General features: G+C 33.8%; 2 protein-coding genes across 2 annotated transcripts; one reads left to right on the forward strand and one right to left on the reverse strand.

Annotated features, from left to right (window-relative positions):
* Positions 1–327: 327 nt before the first annotated feature.
* LOC113850781 lies at positions 328–3,009 on the reverse strand. Its single transcript, XM_027481323.1, has 3 exons — positions 2,993–3,009; positions 950–1,259; positions 328–900 (listed from the first exon to the last, which is right to left on the reverse strand). The coding sequence occupies exons 1-3, from the start codon at positions 3,007–3,009 to the stop codon at positions 328–330; spliced, it is 900 nt and encodes a 299-aa protein (XP_027337124.1).
* A 3,789-nt stretch (positions 3,010–6,798) lies between these two features.
* On the forward strand, positions 6,799–16,205 carry LOC113849698 (RHOMBOID-like protein 1). The gene is made up of 6 exons (XM_027479788.1): positions 6,799–7,235; positions 7,724–7,887; positions 8,984–9,147; positions 9,251–9,510; positions 15,024–15,150; positions 15,723–16,205. Exons 1-6 carry the CDS (start codon positions 6,928–6,930, stop codon positions 15,843–15,845), a joined length of 1,146 nt encoding a protein of 381 aa, XP_027335589.1. The 5' UTR covers positions 6,799–6,927; the 3' UTR covers positions 15,846–16,205.
* The last annotated feature ends 665 nt before the right edge of the window (positions 16,206–16,870 follow it).

Raw genomic sequence — 16,870 nt, forward strand, 5'->3', positions numbered from 1 at the left:
AAATTCATTCCACTTCAATCCATTCTGATTATTTTCTTATTAAGTTATTCACCAATTATTCATTATGACAATCACACTTGAATCATCTTTTTGCTACAAAATCTCATACATATTTTCTTTTTCAAATGCATTAAAACTAAAGAAAAATATTGGTAAAATATGGATTTATCATGTCACAATCGATTTACTAGTAGGGTTAGTCACCACAACATTACATGACAATTCAATCACAGACAAACCCAAACTCTTCACACATTCCACAAAAATAGAGTAGTGCAAAGCACTTGAGTCAAATAACACATCCAATAATCTGCCCTTAATAATGCATTAAACTCTGATAAGTTCCTCATATTGTGAAGCTTCTGCCCCACTCGTGACAAAGACTTTCCCAGGAATACTTGGCTTTGGCCCTGTACTTGGCCTCGTGCTCCCTCTTGATTCAGGCCTCTGGGTTGTGCTTGCACTACCGCTTCTCTTAGCAGCCCAGCACATATTAGCAGTGTGCCCTAGCTTCTCGCAGTTGCCACAGTTGGTTTGTGGCTGTGGGTAATCTCTCAGCATGTGTGGCCCTCCACACTTAAAGTACTTAATCGACCCTTTGAAAGAGTCTGGTCCTGAGCCACTCTCACTGCTCCTTTCCTGAGATGAAGTCCCTTTGGACTGTAAGTGGCTGGAGCTCGAATACGACCCCTTAGAGAATCTATGGGGTCTTCTGTCTTGCCTCATTGGACCATTCCCCCTGGTGTCCACAGTCTTGTCTTTAGAATTGGCTTCGAAGATTCGACACTTGCTCACCAAGGTAGGCAAGTTAGTCAGCTGAAACACGTTGATAGCAGCACAAATCTCTAGCCTCAGCCCATGCTCAAACTGAGTACACATATCTTCCTTTCCATCTTCATGCTGATAGTGAGGCTAGTACTTTATCAATTCTCGGAACTTTGCTGCATACTTCCCCTGTCACACTCCCTTGCTTCAGCTCAAGGAACTCCCAAGCCTTCTGCTTCTTCAAGTCTCGATGAAAGTAATTCCTCAGAAAGCTCGCCTTAAATGCTTCCCACTGAATATAGTCACCCTCTTGTGGCAACATCTGACTGGCAAACCTCCACCAGTCTTCTGCCTCCCCACACAGCATGTAGGTGGCATAGTTCACCTTGTGCTCTTCCCTACACCCCATGGGATGGAATATCTTCTCCACATCAGCCAACCACCTCTGGGCTTCCTCAGGGTCGAACTTGCCCTTAAACTTAGGAGGGTTATGCCTAATAAAGGCAGACAACCCTCAGTACTCAGTCAGCTCCGCATATTGGTTATGCATTAAGGCCTCTAAAACTTAGGTCATTCGCTCTAGGAAGTCATTGGTGACTCCAGCTCCTCTACCTCTACCGGCTATTCTAATCTAAGCTAGCAAAAAATTCAACAACCATACTTTAACTCATCAGATAAAAAATTAACATTTAAAAATTTAGGTAATCAAAACATATCAACACACGGCTTGGACGATTCAGCCTGATACCCTAGTCCGGTTTGAATGAACTGCTCTGATACCAAAATTGTAACACCTTAGTTTAATTTTCAAAATAAATAAATTTCACAAAAATGGGAATAATAAAAATTTTCATTCAAATGGTTCCCAATACATAGTTCAATAAATCATTTCACAAACGAAATCAAATTTCAAAAATCAATTTCCTAAGTCCTATAATAGTTTCATCCCTCCCATTCACTAAGTCTGGTGCTGATCATCTTGGTCATCTGAAAAATAAACGTAAGGGTGAGTACTCTACACTATCAAATACACACACAAGCACAAAGACTCACCTTGCATGTTTCACACATGTTTTCTAACATAACTCAAATCAAGCATCAACAAACACAAACAATACTTTTCCATTTTAATTCACAAATATGTGCGCTCATTGCATCAAGAAACAATCCACACACACATGCGCTCACTGCATGTAGCTACACTCACTGAGCCCTCAAGGCAAAGGTGTTAGTTAGAGGCCGAGTCAGGAGAGTGTGTAGCTTGTGGTGCACCCACGCTCATTGTTGGTGTCACCACCACCCTCTCTTCCCCCAAGGTATTTCTACTGCCCTCATCTTCTACACTCTCAGTGTATTGCTGAACCATTCATAATTTTTCAACATTCCAAACCTCATCACAATCACACCTAACATGCCATTCACACATATTTTCAACCGTTCATGTTATTCAACATCATCAATAGCATGTCTAAGCATTCAACCACACATTCAATCACATCATGATATTCAATTTCACACATGACACGTATGCCCACATCCAATCACATTACACTTAAACATCAAATCCTCATCACAATTAAATTACTACATTACCCACACTATGCTCAAAATTCATTTCATCACACACAATAGTCAACATCCAACACACTATATTCTACACAACCTTTCCACCATAATCTCACTACAACCAATCATTCATATTTACAAACAGAATCACATAAACGAATTCTAGGCATAAAGAGATAGGGTAGAGTCCTCCCTTATCTCAAATCCAAGACCCACAACACCAATTAACAAAGAATGTGCTCCCCACACGAACTTTCATCCTAAATATAGGGAAAACCCTATGAGAAACCAAGATATTAAAGAAAGAGGATGAAAACTCAAAAATCCTAACTCATAAACTTACCTCCAACCACCCCAAACTTGATTTCAACTGTCAATCTAGCTTCCCAACAGCTTTAGAGGCAATTTAATTGGTAAAAATGGGTTAGAAATCAAGGAACATAGAGAGATCTTGAAGGGAAAAGTGGAAAATGAATTTCCCAAACCATAAATCCCTTAAATACTCCTCTGGTCACGACATTCTTGCTACAATGAAACATCTCTCGCTGCAGCGAGGTCCTCTCCCTGTAGCGACACTCCTCGCTACGACAAAAATATCAGAGGGAATTGCACTCTGGTTTCTGCAAAATCTCGCTACAGCGAGACTGTACCCAGAAAATACCCCCTCTTTGTTGCCATCTCGTTGCAGCAAGAACGCAACAGACGCACCGCCTTCGCTCAATACACTCTCATTATAGCGAGAATTCCCCTCGCTATAACGAGAATGTCTCTGTAGTTCATACTTAGTCTATTTTCCTCAATCAATCCTAACCAATCACAAGTCAAACATTTTCAATACAAGATCAACATTTACACTCATGCTCATATACCCATATTCATATACATCCACATCATCACACACATATATATACTTATATTCTCATCATCACGTACATCATCATCATATAAATCAAACACATGAACATATATTAATCCAAATACCTATATTAATAAAAACAATATATATATATAGCTACAAAATTTGGGGCGTTATAGATACACTAGGGATGTGAAAGATGACGACGATAGAAATACCTTAGGGAAGAGAAGGTGGTGGTGACACTAATAGTGAGCATGGATGCACCACAGTCCACACACTTTCCTCCTAACTCAGCCTCTGACTAACACCTTTACTAAGGAACCGTGACTACATACGTTGTATTTGTGAGGTAGGGACTAACCGGCGACCGTTCATGGTGTGAAACTGAGTAAATCCATGAGGTTAAGGTTATCAGTAAAACTGTGATCACGGTGACACAATGAGCGTGACTAATGTGCAGTGAAGGCACATGTGTGTGAAATGACCGAAAGTACAATGAGCGCACTTGTGTATGAATTGAGGTGATTTTATGTGCGTGTTGTTGTAATAAATTGACTTAAGGTTGTTCAATGAATGAATTAAATTATATTATGAAATGTTTGGGACATGCAAGGTGAGTTTCTATGTTTGTGGATGTGTGATAGTGTAGAGGACTCACCTTTACATTTATTTTTTATGTGACCAAAACGATCAGCACCAGACTCACTGAAAGGGATGGATGAAACTGCTTTAGGACCTAGAAAATTATTCTATTAAAATTTTAATGTATTAATTAAGTCCTGTAGCAATGATTTGATTCAAACTTGTAATCCATCCTTATTTTGAAATGCTTTAATGAAACTATGTAATGGGAACTATTTGAATGAAAATTTTATTATTCCCATTTACTATAAAATTAATTTATTTGAAAATTAAATTAAGGTGTTACAATTCTCGCTTGAACGAGAATGTCCTGCAATGCGTGGTCTAGAATAACTAGTTTTACTTAAGTGAAATCTCTTGTAGTTTTCAAAATTTTAAATTTTTCTATTTTAAAAAATAAATTGTAATAAAATACAGCAATAATAAAAATAAGGGTGTTATAGTTAACATTACCAAGAAATATAATTCTTAGGCAATATGATTCTCAGAGAATATAGTTACTAGGAACTACAAAAGATTCTAAACACCAAATGCCCCCTTAATTTCATTTTTTTAAATAATAACATAATATAATATATAAAAAATTAAACATAATAAATACAAATGATTTTATAAGATTGAATAAACTCTCTCATTTCCCAACTAAAAGAAAAATTTGGTGACAATTATTCAAATCAGTTTAAACTAAATAGATGACTAACTTTGAATCAATCTCCACAATGATATTTTCATATTTCAAACACTTCGCTTGTCAAAGATTTAACAAGATACCTCCAAAGTTCTACATGAATTGTTGAACAAGGGACGAAGTTTGCAAGCAAAGCCCAATAGAAAGTGACTTAAGAGTTTCTAATTAAACCATCACAAATTTGGCCATTGTAAAGATAAAATGGTAGAACCATCCATGTTGAGTTAAGTCTATTTTAAAAAAGAATATTTCATCTAATGAATTTTATTTTTTTTTATGAATTTGTGAACAAAGTTAACAACAACAAAAAATTAGTATTAAGATAATTTATATACCTCCAAATATGGAGACAAAATTATAACACCAACAACTTTATTATTAAAAATAAATTATTTCTATTATTTTACAACATCTAACTAAAGATTCCAAATAAAATATTTCAACCATTTATTCCATTAAAATTCTTCTTCTTTATATTTAACATCACCAATTACTCATCCAAGACTAAAAATAGAACTCCAATTATTATTTTTAATAACTAAATTCTAGAATTCAGAAAAATAATATCTAAAAACATGCATAATAGATTTACTAGAAAGAAGAATCACACACAAGATCAAAATCAATAACTAAAAATCCTTTTTTTTTATTCTTTTCTCATTCATCAACAACTGTCCATTAGAAACAAAGGATCAACTAGTATAATCTACACTTGCAATCAAAGTAGGAGGAATAATGTTAGAGATTATATCACAAATTTTTAGAGAAATATAAAGTTTAATCTTTCTTTAATCCTAATTATCATTGGACACATAAAATCCAACAAGAAGACTAACCAATTCTAGAGAAATAACAAAATTAATAATTGTTCAAGATTAAGAATATAAAAAATCTAGTAATCTTTTCCAAAAAAAATTTATACTTTGTTTTTTCAAAATTTGAACCTATAAAGAATTTGAGTTATTTAATAATTTTTAACCTAATTTAACCATATATGTTATATTTACCTTATGCAAATATATGAAAACTAGCCTCTCTTTTGATTTGGATGAACAAATTTTATCTCAAGTGACATTCTTTGAGTTGCATATGAACCCTATATAAAGTTTTTGTATAATTTTTTATTTAATTATAAATACTCATTGGAATCAAATGAAATTTCATGATATAATTTGGAATGCTCATGTTAGAAATTTGAACAAGAGTAATTCTTTCAATAAGAGAAAGTGATTTTATCTTTTAATTTAAAATTCATTTTATCTAAAAAATAATTACATAACAAAATAGGTCTAAACTGACTAATAATTTTAAAGGAGATAATTTTAAGAATTAAAATTAAAATTATTTGATTAACATTTCTAATTTTTTATAGGATCAAAAGGATTTTCTTCATAAAATTCAACACATGATCTTGTAAAAATTCTCATTAAGATTTGAAAAACAACATATACATACCACCCAAATTAAGAAATTTAAAATTACATGTACCAAAAACAACAACCTTAACTTCCCCTAGAAATCCTTTTCTAATTAAACTATACATACTACTAATATTACACTCGAAACAAGACATTTTGCATCCAAAAATCTTTTTGATAGGATAATACAAGTAAACAGAGATTGAAAATAATTAAATATAATTTTTTTTAATTTTAAACGATTCATATATCTAGTTGTTGTAATTTTTAAAACTTCTATTCTATTTTTTTAAAATATTTTCATTTGATAAAAAAAATAGTATTTTTGTCTACTAATTAAATCTATTTAGAATTAATTTAAAAAATTCATGATAAATTTATAATTCAAAGGGTATTCTCTTTTTTTTCATAATCATACCAAATAATTTTATTGGTTATTTTTTGTATTTTTATATTTTTATACTTTAAATTTTTTATTTAATATAAGTAAGTATTTATTCTTAATAAAAATTATTCATATTTTCTAAATTATTGAGAATTATAATTTTTATTTATATTTAAAATTATTTACCTTAAATTAAAAATATTGCCACGCAGCTAAAATAAAGAGGTAATAAAGCGAGTGTAAAATTTAAAATATGAGAAAACGAATGGTTAGATAAAGAAATACACGGAAATATGTCTTTAATGTTGTTAAATAAACGGTGAAAGAGAGATTAAAAAAGAAATGTAATAAAAAATAAAAATTACAGAAAAAGAAAGTAAAATTACAAAAGTATAAACAATGAATAATGTCCCAAAGGTCCACGCAAAGTTGTTGAGCTAATCAGCTAAACCTCTATAATCCCTGGACTCCATCATCTTCTTCTGACTGAATCCACTCTTCAAAGTCCACAAGACCCATTCCATTCTCAAACCTTGATCAAATCCACCGTTGAAAACCACTGCAGAATCATTCTCTTTCTCTGCATTGCTCTCTTTGATTTCTCATGGCTGGAGAGCCACGCCTATTAGAGATCCACATGAGGGTCAACTCGAAGAGGAGCAACAACCTGGTACACCCGATGGCGGTGGAGACCGCACCCTCTGCATCACCGGCTCAGCCGGTGAAGCATTACAGGAAGTGGTTCCCCTGGTTGATACCGCTTTTTGTCGTTGCCAACGTCGTCGTTTTCGTTATCACTATGTATGTCAATAACTGCCCCAAGAACTCTGTCTCCTGCATTGCCTCCTTCTTGGGTAGTTTCTCCTTTCAGCCCTTCAAAGAAAACCCCCTCCTGGGCCCTTCATCATTGACGTGAGTGTTTTTCTCAAACTTCTTGTCAATAATGTCAATAATAATAATAATTGATTAAATTATTTTTTATAAAATAATTATTTACTAATCAGTTTATTTACAATATTTAAAAACAAATAATTATTTTAAAAACAAAATTTACCACACTTTTGTTATTATTATTATTATTATTATTAGATATTGTTAAAAAATAAATGATTAATTTTTTAAAAAATCTAAATATATAGTTATTAGTATTATTAGTTGATGATAAATTGCGGATAATTATACTATTATATAATTATAATTTTTTAATAAAAATTGTTATTATAATAAATTTATTATTGTTGTTGTGACGGTGGTAATGGTATTTGTATGGTACTTGGCACTGAAATTTATGGAGAATTATGATCTGAGAGGTTTTAACTTTTAATTATCTGATGGGTAATTTATATTATGAATTTGATTTATACTGGGTTGAATAAGTGGGGTTTGTTTGATTTGCTCAGGCTACAGAAGATGGGTGCTCTTGATGTAAGCAGAGTGGTTCACAGACACCAGGGATGGCGCCTCATCACTTGTATGTGGCTACATGCTGGGGTTTTCCATCTGTTGGCAAATATGTTGGGTATTCTAGTCATTGGAATTCGACTTGAGCAAGAGTTTGGATTTGGTATGTGTGAATATTCATGATTAAGGCTTGTTCCTTTTTTCCTATGTAACTTCCAATTATCATTTTCTCTAGGGGTGAAGTCCACGAGTAACTCTATCTTTTAATAGGATTAAATAAGTGTTTGGTTCTTGGACATATATGGGATTTTGGTTTTAGACAAATGCTCAGTTTGGACAAGTCTCTCGGTAAGTACTTATAGAACACAAGCATAAGGAAATAAAATGAAATTTTGTCCATAAGTTAAAATCTAACTTATGCTCTTCTAAGTTAGTTTTTAGAAGTACCTTCATTTATTTAACTTTTCTAAAAAGTTAAGGTGTATAAGTTAATTTTAATTTACGAAAGAAGTTTTATTTATTTTATCTCTTTATTTTCTTCTTCTACAAGTAGATATATTAAGTTTATCAAAAAAGGACCTTGGTCTCTAAAAATTTAGCTTCTCTCTTTGTCCTTAGTTTCTAAAAGTGAGCACTTACGATCTCTACCATAGATCCATTAAGTGCTAATAACGACAAGCCAAAAAAGCTTGCTTTTGAAAAATAAGGGACACTTCAGGCCAAAACCGATATTTTGAAGGGACTAAAACCAAGGTTTTAGTATATGTACAATGACCAAATACATATATAAAGCTTGTTCTAAATAACAAATGCTAGAGATGGAAGTAAAAGTTTTTGGCTTTTCTGCTAAGTATTCTTCTGTTATTCTTAATTACTCAAATTTGTGCGCTTTCTCACTATGGTTGAGTAGAAAGGTAGATAGATAAAACTACTAAGAAATCAGTACTTTATTCTGAAAATGTGCCAACGAACACAGCCGAAGGGTAGCATATAAGACTTCTTGTAACTTATAGTTGGTGAAAGGTTAACATATGGTGCCTATAGAGTATAGATTGAAACACAACTTTTAAATTAACATCGTCGAATTTGAGGAATAATGTGAGCTGTAATGTTTATTTATCTGGTAAATATATAAAAATGACACCAAAAATGACTCCTTTTTGTTTCTCTTCTGACTCTCAGAGGTATGATTTTCTTATGTCATTTTAATGTTTGTTAGCTCTAATTTCTACACTAATTCACACATAGTTGTACTACAGTGCTTGTTGGACTGCTATTTGTCATATCTGGATTTGGGGGTAGTTTGCTTTCTGCTCTTTTCATTCAGACAAATATTTCTGTTGGTGCCTCTGGTGCACTTTTTGGCTTGCTGGGAGGCATGCTTTCAGAACTCATTACTAACTGGACTATCTATGATAACAAGGTACCTGTTAAATTTCTCATTTGGAACTACACGTGCCTCAGAAGAAAAGATCATGCTCTAAAAGCAAACTACTAACAATCAAGATTTTCTTTTTCATGTGTAGCTAGCAGCACTCCTCACCCTTGTGATCATCATTGTTATCAATCTAGCGGTGGGGATTCTCCCACACGTGGACAATTTTGCTCATATTGGAGGCTTTCTTACTGGATTTCTTCTTGGATTTGTGTTTTTGATACGTCCTCAGTTTGGATGGGTTAACCAACGATATGCTCCCCTAAATTATTCTCCAGCACGAGCTAAGCCTATGTTCAAGAAATATCAATGCTTCTTGTGGGTCCTGTCCTTGATCATTCTAGTTGTTGGGTAAGCATTTTTTGAAGTGTAACTCTCTGAGATCAAATTGCTCTAACTAATGTATGATGATGTCTTGAACATACTTGTCCCTATTGACATATAGCATGAGGTCTTGAGTCTTGACTTTTCAGTGGTAGTTGGGTAGATGCTGTTTAGGTTTACCTCAAGTAGTAAGGGTTTTAGATTTATTTTCGACTACACTGAAAAATAAATACATATAATGTGAGAAACCAAGTTATTTGATTTAGGCAGAATCTAAAAACATATCAAACCCACCCATCAAAATCTTCTTTTTACAAATTGACAATTTTCTTAAAAAGTATTTGGTTTTTATACTATTAATAAGATGAATATTCATATGATTCCTAGCAGAGATTGATTAATAAGAATTAAGAATAAGGAGAAGACTGGTATGAAAAGTGTTGGAGATCTGCGCATATCAATTAAAATCTGTTGGACATCAACACATATCAATCAGAATCATCCAATCCTGATTTGTACAGGCCATAATAGGATTTAATATAAGATCAATTTATTTCCTTATTTAGGTACAACATTTATAGGGAGAATTATTTCCCTAATTTTTAGGGATAGATTAAATGTACAGTTTTGATCTTTTGTATTCTATTTATACCTCTTTTGTATTTTTCGCAAATAAGAAAAATATACTTCATATTTTTCCGCATGGTATCAGAGTACGATCTGAACCATCCCTAACCTAGCGCAGCCAACCATGGGAGAGAACAAGGCAGAAGGTTCGGCCCCCAGTTTAGTCGAAGGACCTACTCTTCCTATCACTGGTCACAAGTTGAATGGCCAGAACTACCCTCAATGGGTGCGATCTGTTAAGATCTTTCTTCAGGGAAAAGGAGAAAAGTTACATCACAGGAGACTTCGAGAGTCCAAAAAAGGATGACCCCAGCCACAATAAATGGTAAATGGAAAACAGTTTAGTCATATCATGGTTGCTTAATACCATGACTAATAAAATTGGGAAAAATTTCATGTATTATGACACTGCCAAGGAGATGTGGGATGCAGTGAAGAAAATCTACTCAAATGTGGACGATACTTCTGCAATATTTGAAATCAAGAGCTTACTCCATGACTTGCAACAAGGTGATTTCTTAGTCACTGAGTATTTTAATACACTTAGTCGACATTGGCAACAACTGGACATATATGAAGACATTCAATGGAGTTGTACCGAGGATCAGAAGAAATATAAAGAATTGGTGGAGAAAGATAGGATCTACAAGTTTCTATTGGGGCTGAACACAGAACTTGATGAAGTCCAGGGAAGAATCCTTGGAACCAAACCTCTTAAAATAATCTGGGAAGTATTTTCGGAAGTGAAAAGGGAGGAGAGCAGGAGGAAAGTAATGCTTGGAAAGTCAAGTGTAGCCCCACCCATTGAAGGCTCAACAATGGCAGCAAAGGGGAACCAGCCTCGTCCATTTCAAAAGAAAAATCGGCCTTGGTGTGATCACTGTAAGAAACTAGGTCACACGAAGGACACTTGCTGGATCATTCATGATAGGCCTTCAAAGGCGACACAGACCAAAAACCTGGATAGCAGAGGTAACACAGCTGAGGTAAATTCTAACTCATCTCCATTCAGTAAGGAGCAAATGGAAGCACTACAGAAAAATCTCCAACAAACAATCAGCACAGCTCCAAGGTAAAGCCATGAATCCTACCAGGCTCTAGAAAATGAGTTTTCCTTAGGTAATATCGTCTCTAATCCTGAACATGACATTGACATTCCTATTGCCTTAAGAAAAAGGGTGAGATCTTGCACTCAACACCCTATTGAGAAATATGTGTCCTATGAAAAATTGTCACAAGGGTATAGGTCTTTTGTGGCAGCTCTTGACAGCACACATATCCCAAGGAATGTTCAAGAGGCACTCCAACAACCTGAATGGGCAGCAGCTGTAACAGAAGAAGTTCAGGCCTTGGTTAAAAATGGCACATGGGAAATCGCCACGCTACTGGAAGGGAAGAAATCGATTGGATGCAAGTGGATATTCTCCATCAAATACAATGCCGATGGTAGTATAAAATGGTACAAAGCCAGACTGGTGGCAAAAGGTTTTACCCAATCATATGGAGTGGACTACGAGGAGACTTTTGCATCGGTGGCCAAACTCTATTCAATCCGAGTTATACTCTCTTTAGCTGCAAATTTAGATTGGCCACTCTATCAACTAAACATCAAGAATGCCTTCCTAAACGGTGAACTACAAGAAGTCTATATGCAAATTCCCCTAGGACTTAAATCTTCCATAACCTCAAGCATGGTGTGCAGGCTTCGAAAAGTTGTCAAGGAAGACAGGTTCAACCAATGCCAAACAGATTACACTATGTTTGTCAAACACTCCGTGGAAGGGAAGGTAGCCTTGTTCATTGTTTATGTTGATGATATTGTTATCACAGGAAATGATTATGATCAAATCCAGCATTTGAAGGGACTTTTGGCCAAGGAATTTGAAGTCAAGGACTTAGGATAGCTCAAATATTTTCTGGGGATGGAAGTTACTCGAACAAAGAATGGTATTTATGTTTCACAAAGGAAATACACATTGGACTTCAAGAAACCGGCATGCTTGGGTGCAAGGCAGCCAATACTCCTATAGAACCGGAAAAGAGAGGTGAAGAAGAAAGTCCACCAGCTGATAAAGATAGATATCAAAGCCTAGTTAGGAAACTAATCTACTTAACTCACACTAGGCCTGACATTGGGTTTGCTGTGAGCTTGGCTAGTTGCTATACATCTAGTCCAACTGAGGCCCACATGAAAGCGGCGAACAAAATACTACAATACCTCAAAGGTACACCAGGTCGAGGGCTCTACTTCAAGAACTCAGATAGAGGCATTGAAGTCTATACTGACTCGGATTGGGCAGGATGCCCCTCTGATAGGAAATCAACTACAGGCTACTGCTCCTTTGTGTGGAGAAACTTGGTGACTTGGAGAAGCAAGAAGCAGCCTGTGGTGGCAAGGAGTAGTGCAGAAGCTGAATTTAGAGCTATGGCTCAAGGTATCTGTGAAGAAATTTGGCTTAAGAGGTTGCTGGATGAAATCAAAATTCCTATCAATTACACTATGAAGATATTATGTGACAACAAAGTTGCTATAAGCATTGCAAAGAATCCAGTCTACCATGATAGGACAAAGCATGTGGAGATTGACCAACACTTCATTAAAGAAAAAATTGACTATGGCATTATAAGAGTTGACCATGTTCCATCATGCAGACAAACAACAGACATCCTGACAAAGGCTCTCCCAAGAAACACATGAAAACATTAGATCCAATCTGAATATGATAGACATCTACCTCCCAGATTGAGGGGGAGTGTTGGAGATCAGTGCATATTAATCAGAATCTGTTGGAGATCAGTGCATATCAATCAGAGTCATCCAGTTCTGATTTGTAGTTTTTGTACAGCCCATAATAGGATTTAGAATAAGATTAATTTATTTCTTTATTTAGGTACAACATTTATAGGGAGAATTATTTCCCGGATTTTCAGGGATAGATTAAATGTACAGTTTTATTTCCTTGTATTCTATTTATACCTCTTTTGTATTTTTCCCAAATAAGAAAAATATGCTTCATATTTTTTCACAAAAAGAAAGATTCTTTAAGTAAATTATAGTACTTATATGAAGGTTTTAATATACTAACTGCTATTGGTGGAGAGAACTCAAATTTTATTGCAAGTAGCACTAACACTAAGGAAATGTGTTATTTGGAAATTTAGACTTATTGTATAGCAACAAATACTTGATCATAAGTTTTTAGTGACAAGACTACATAAGAGTTCTGCAAAATAGCTTCTAACGGGGATAATAAATTGATAGATTGTTCTTTCTTTATGTTCTCGTGCTAGTCTCTTTTGTACCCACTCATTATTATTGATTGGATTTATTTACTTCTTTTTTAGGTTAAATGAATCTGTATGTCCCTCAACTATTTTGGTATTTTTAAATTGATCTTTTTATACTTTAAAAGTTTGCAACTACACCCTTAGGGTTCTGTCAACTTGAAAATTTTCAAATAGTTCAAGCACCTTTAAAATAATTAAACTAGCCAAGAGTCAAATGAAAATAATTTATAACTTCAGGAACCTAGTTATAAACTTTTAAGGTATAAGGAATTAAGGATTAATTTAAAATTTCCCAAATAGTCTGTAGAGACTGGCAAATTATTTAACCTTTTTATACACTAAATTAATGAGATAGAATAGTCCAAATATAATGTTAGTATTTTTTTTTATCAACCACTATTCATCTATTATATTTTCATGTAAATAATGGAATAAACCCTGTGGAAGAATGGTGGTTCAATTTTGTGTTGTTTAATAGGGAGTAAGAGTACAGGTGTTGGTTAAGTAAATATATGGATAGTTTTGTACCCATTAAAAAAATCAGTGTAGGTGATGCTAAATTTACACGTGAAAATAATGTTGTGATTCAATGCTACTGGAAGAACTACCGAAGTGTTTTACTGGCCTCAATATCACCAATTATTATAAGAGTTACAAGCAGATTATTCCATATGCATAGGTGTTGGTGGAACCCTCTAGTCTCTAGTTAGGAAACACTCCATTAAAAGGGTATATACTTAGACATAATAGAGGGGCAGTAAGGGATCTGACCCCTGAGGTCGTTTCACCGTATAACAGAACATTCTGTTATTTGGCATAAAATGTATAACAAGAAAGGAGTATGTGGGAGTGAGAGTAGTAAATTAGTCAAATCATTGTGTGCGGAGAGATCAGTAGGACTCGAATACCTTGGGAAAATATCCTTAATCCTTCCTTTCATAAACAAAGTTTCCTTTCTATTCTTTTCTGTGGTCCAATTTGTGTCAAACGAGTATTAGAGCTCCCGATTCAGGGAGCTTTTCATGGTGTCAACCAGAGAACAACCCAAGAAGATGGGCGCAAGGCTGGAGAGGGTGTGTGCTGGAGAAATTGAATAGAGAATGAGATGATCAAGTTACTCAGTTGGTCCTGCAAGAACCCTGAAGGGATCTTAGGAAACTTGATTGCGTTGAAGCTGGATGTTAATTTGCTGTCAAAAGAATAAGCAATCTTGAGGGCGATCAAGACCGGAGCAAGTTTGAGGACTCTCAAATTCCCTGGGCACATATCATTCGTCCCTTCCTTTCATCAACAAAGTTTCCTTTCTATTCTTTTCTCTGATCCATTTTGTATCATCTCTACAAACTGGAGGCATGATCTTATAGTTGTGGTTTGCAAGAGAAACTTGATTTCTGAGCTTAAGTAGTTTTATATATATGAGGATTTTCTCTTTTGCTTTTTCACCAAGCAAAGAAATAGATCTATCCTCCATTTATGTAAAATGTGTATATGAAATTTGCTTTTGTGCACGAGTGCATCGCAACTTCTGCCCAGTCCGTCATCTTATTTGTGTTCAAGTTTATCCTCTTATTCATCTTTCATTTTGACCACCTCTTCTGTCTATGTTAAATTGTCTAATGTGACAGGCTTTCTGTTGGGCTAGTTGCACTTCTCCGTGGTGTTGATGCAAATGATCACTGCTCCTGGTGCCATTACCTTTCTTGTGTTCCAACTTCAAGATGGAGCTGCCATACAGAGCCAGCATATTGTGAGGTAAGCATTTTATCTGAAAGCTTCCTCATCTGATTATTTTTATCAGATTCCATGAAATTACTTATTTTTCACTCACAATTTTATGAATCGGTGACACATCTTTTACCCCTTTTTCATGTAATGTTATACCGTCTAGTTTGAAGAACATTAAAAGCGACCTTAAAATTTTTGGTAATCTCCAAACCTAAACCTTTTGATTGGTAACTCGTAATCAACTAGACAAAAGATTTCAGTACACATTACACTGAACCATTTAAAAATGTCTTTTGTTCTTAATGCCTGGTATTAATGTTGTTGTGATTGTGTGTTGTTTCTTTTTGTTCTGGTTTGGATAATTTTAATGTTGTTGAAAACAAGAAATACCATAAACGCAATCAAACCAGCTTCCAAAACCAAAATCTTATATAGGTGCGGTAATCACCTAGACAAATGTTTTCACTACACTGTACACAACCATTTAAAATGTCTTTTTGTTCTTAATGCTTGATAGTTGGTATTAATGTGGTGGTTGCGTGTTGTTTCTTTTTTGTTCTGGTTTGGATATTAATGTTGTCGAAATTTCATAAACGCAGTCAAACCAGTTTGGCAACCAGCTGAACGTAACATGCTCGAGCAATGGTAAATCTAGTACATACTACATGCAGAATCCAACCAGTTCCCAGATCCAGCAATTGTGTACTCAGCTTTGTCGTTGAGTTTGATGATAGTTGGAATGAGATGTTCATTTGTTCATATTAGTGCTTCAAGCTCTCATGAGCTATTTAGTTTATACCTTTTGCCTTATTCAGGAGACAGGATAAAAAGGATACTTTATGCCTTGTAGATTTGCTTATCTCTTTTTGTATATATAATAGGAAAATGTTAAACTTCAGCTTCTAGGATGATTTTAAACAACTAAAAATAACAATTTTTATTGGAAAGGAAAGTATTTATTACATCCAGAATATAAAAGTGTAATAAAAAAATTTTTTCAATAAAAATTTAATATTTTCAGAAGTTTAAAATCAACCTTGAGGCGGGTTGATAAAACCCTATGTATATTGATTGATTTGTATTTTTTTTTGTGCCTGTTGTGTGCTCAGGATTGAAGTTACGCTTAACTGATGATTTGAACTGAAGAATATAGGGTGCTAATTGCTTTGATGTGTAGGTACTTGATTGGGTTTCAATTCCTTTGTGAAGTTTAGGAATATTTTTGGATTGATTTTTAGATTAAAAAAGAAAGTCATCTAATATGATTATAAAATTACATTTCGATTTGATTTGGATCAGTTTGAGTAACATTTCAAATTTAATTTAATTTGATCCAATGAAAATAGTTTAATTATATTAAATAATTTGACTTTTATAAGTTTAATCTTAATTTAATTAAAAGATGATAAATAAATTATTTTATTATATTTTTATGCTATATCTAATCAAAACTTATTTTTGAAATAGAACATAAAATTATTATAAAAATTAGCTACACAATAATATATTTAGATTAATCTAAAACTAATACATTTATAAACAGGTTATAATAATAAATGTATTTAAATAATAATAATAACAATAAAAATAAAGATGTGTAACCTTAAAATTAAAGTTATAAAAAATCAAATAAGTATTGTAATTTTATAAATATAAAGTTATATAATTACAAGTGAGATCTGTAAAGAAATTCTACTAAGATAAGTTCAATTTAGATAGGACTAAATTAGTTTTCAGAATTAGGTTA

The sequence above is a fragment of the Abrus precatorius genome, unplaced genomic scaffold (assembly GCF_003935025.1).
Source record: "Abrus precatorius isolate BTA unplaced genomic scaffold, Abrus_2018 Scaffold9, whole genome shotgun sequence".
Taxonomy (NCBI): domain Eukaryota; kingdom Viridiplantae; phylum Streptophyta; class Magnoliopsida; order Fabales; family Fabaceae; genus Abrus; species Abrus precatorius.

Excerpts from the sequence above, each read along its gene's own strand:
- LOC113849698 (XM_027479788.1), top strand. The coding sequence starts at position 6,928 with ATGGCTGGAGAGCCACGCCTATTAGAGATCCACATGAGGGTCAACTCG. Across the intron at positions 9,148-9,250 it reads GGACTATCTATGATAACAAG|CTAGCAGCACTCCTCACCCT; the intron begins GTACCTGTTAAA and ends TTTCATGTGTAG. Across the intron at positions 15,151-15,722 it reads CAGAGCCAGCATATTGTGAG|TCAAACCAGTTTGGCAACCA; the intron begins GTAAGCATTTTA and ends TCATAAACGCAG.
- LOC113850781 (XM_027481323.1), bottom strand. Across the intron at positions 901-949 it reads AAGGGAGTGTGACAGGGGAA|CATGAAGATGGAAAGGAAGA; the intron begins GTATGCAGCAAA and ends CCTCACTATCAG.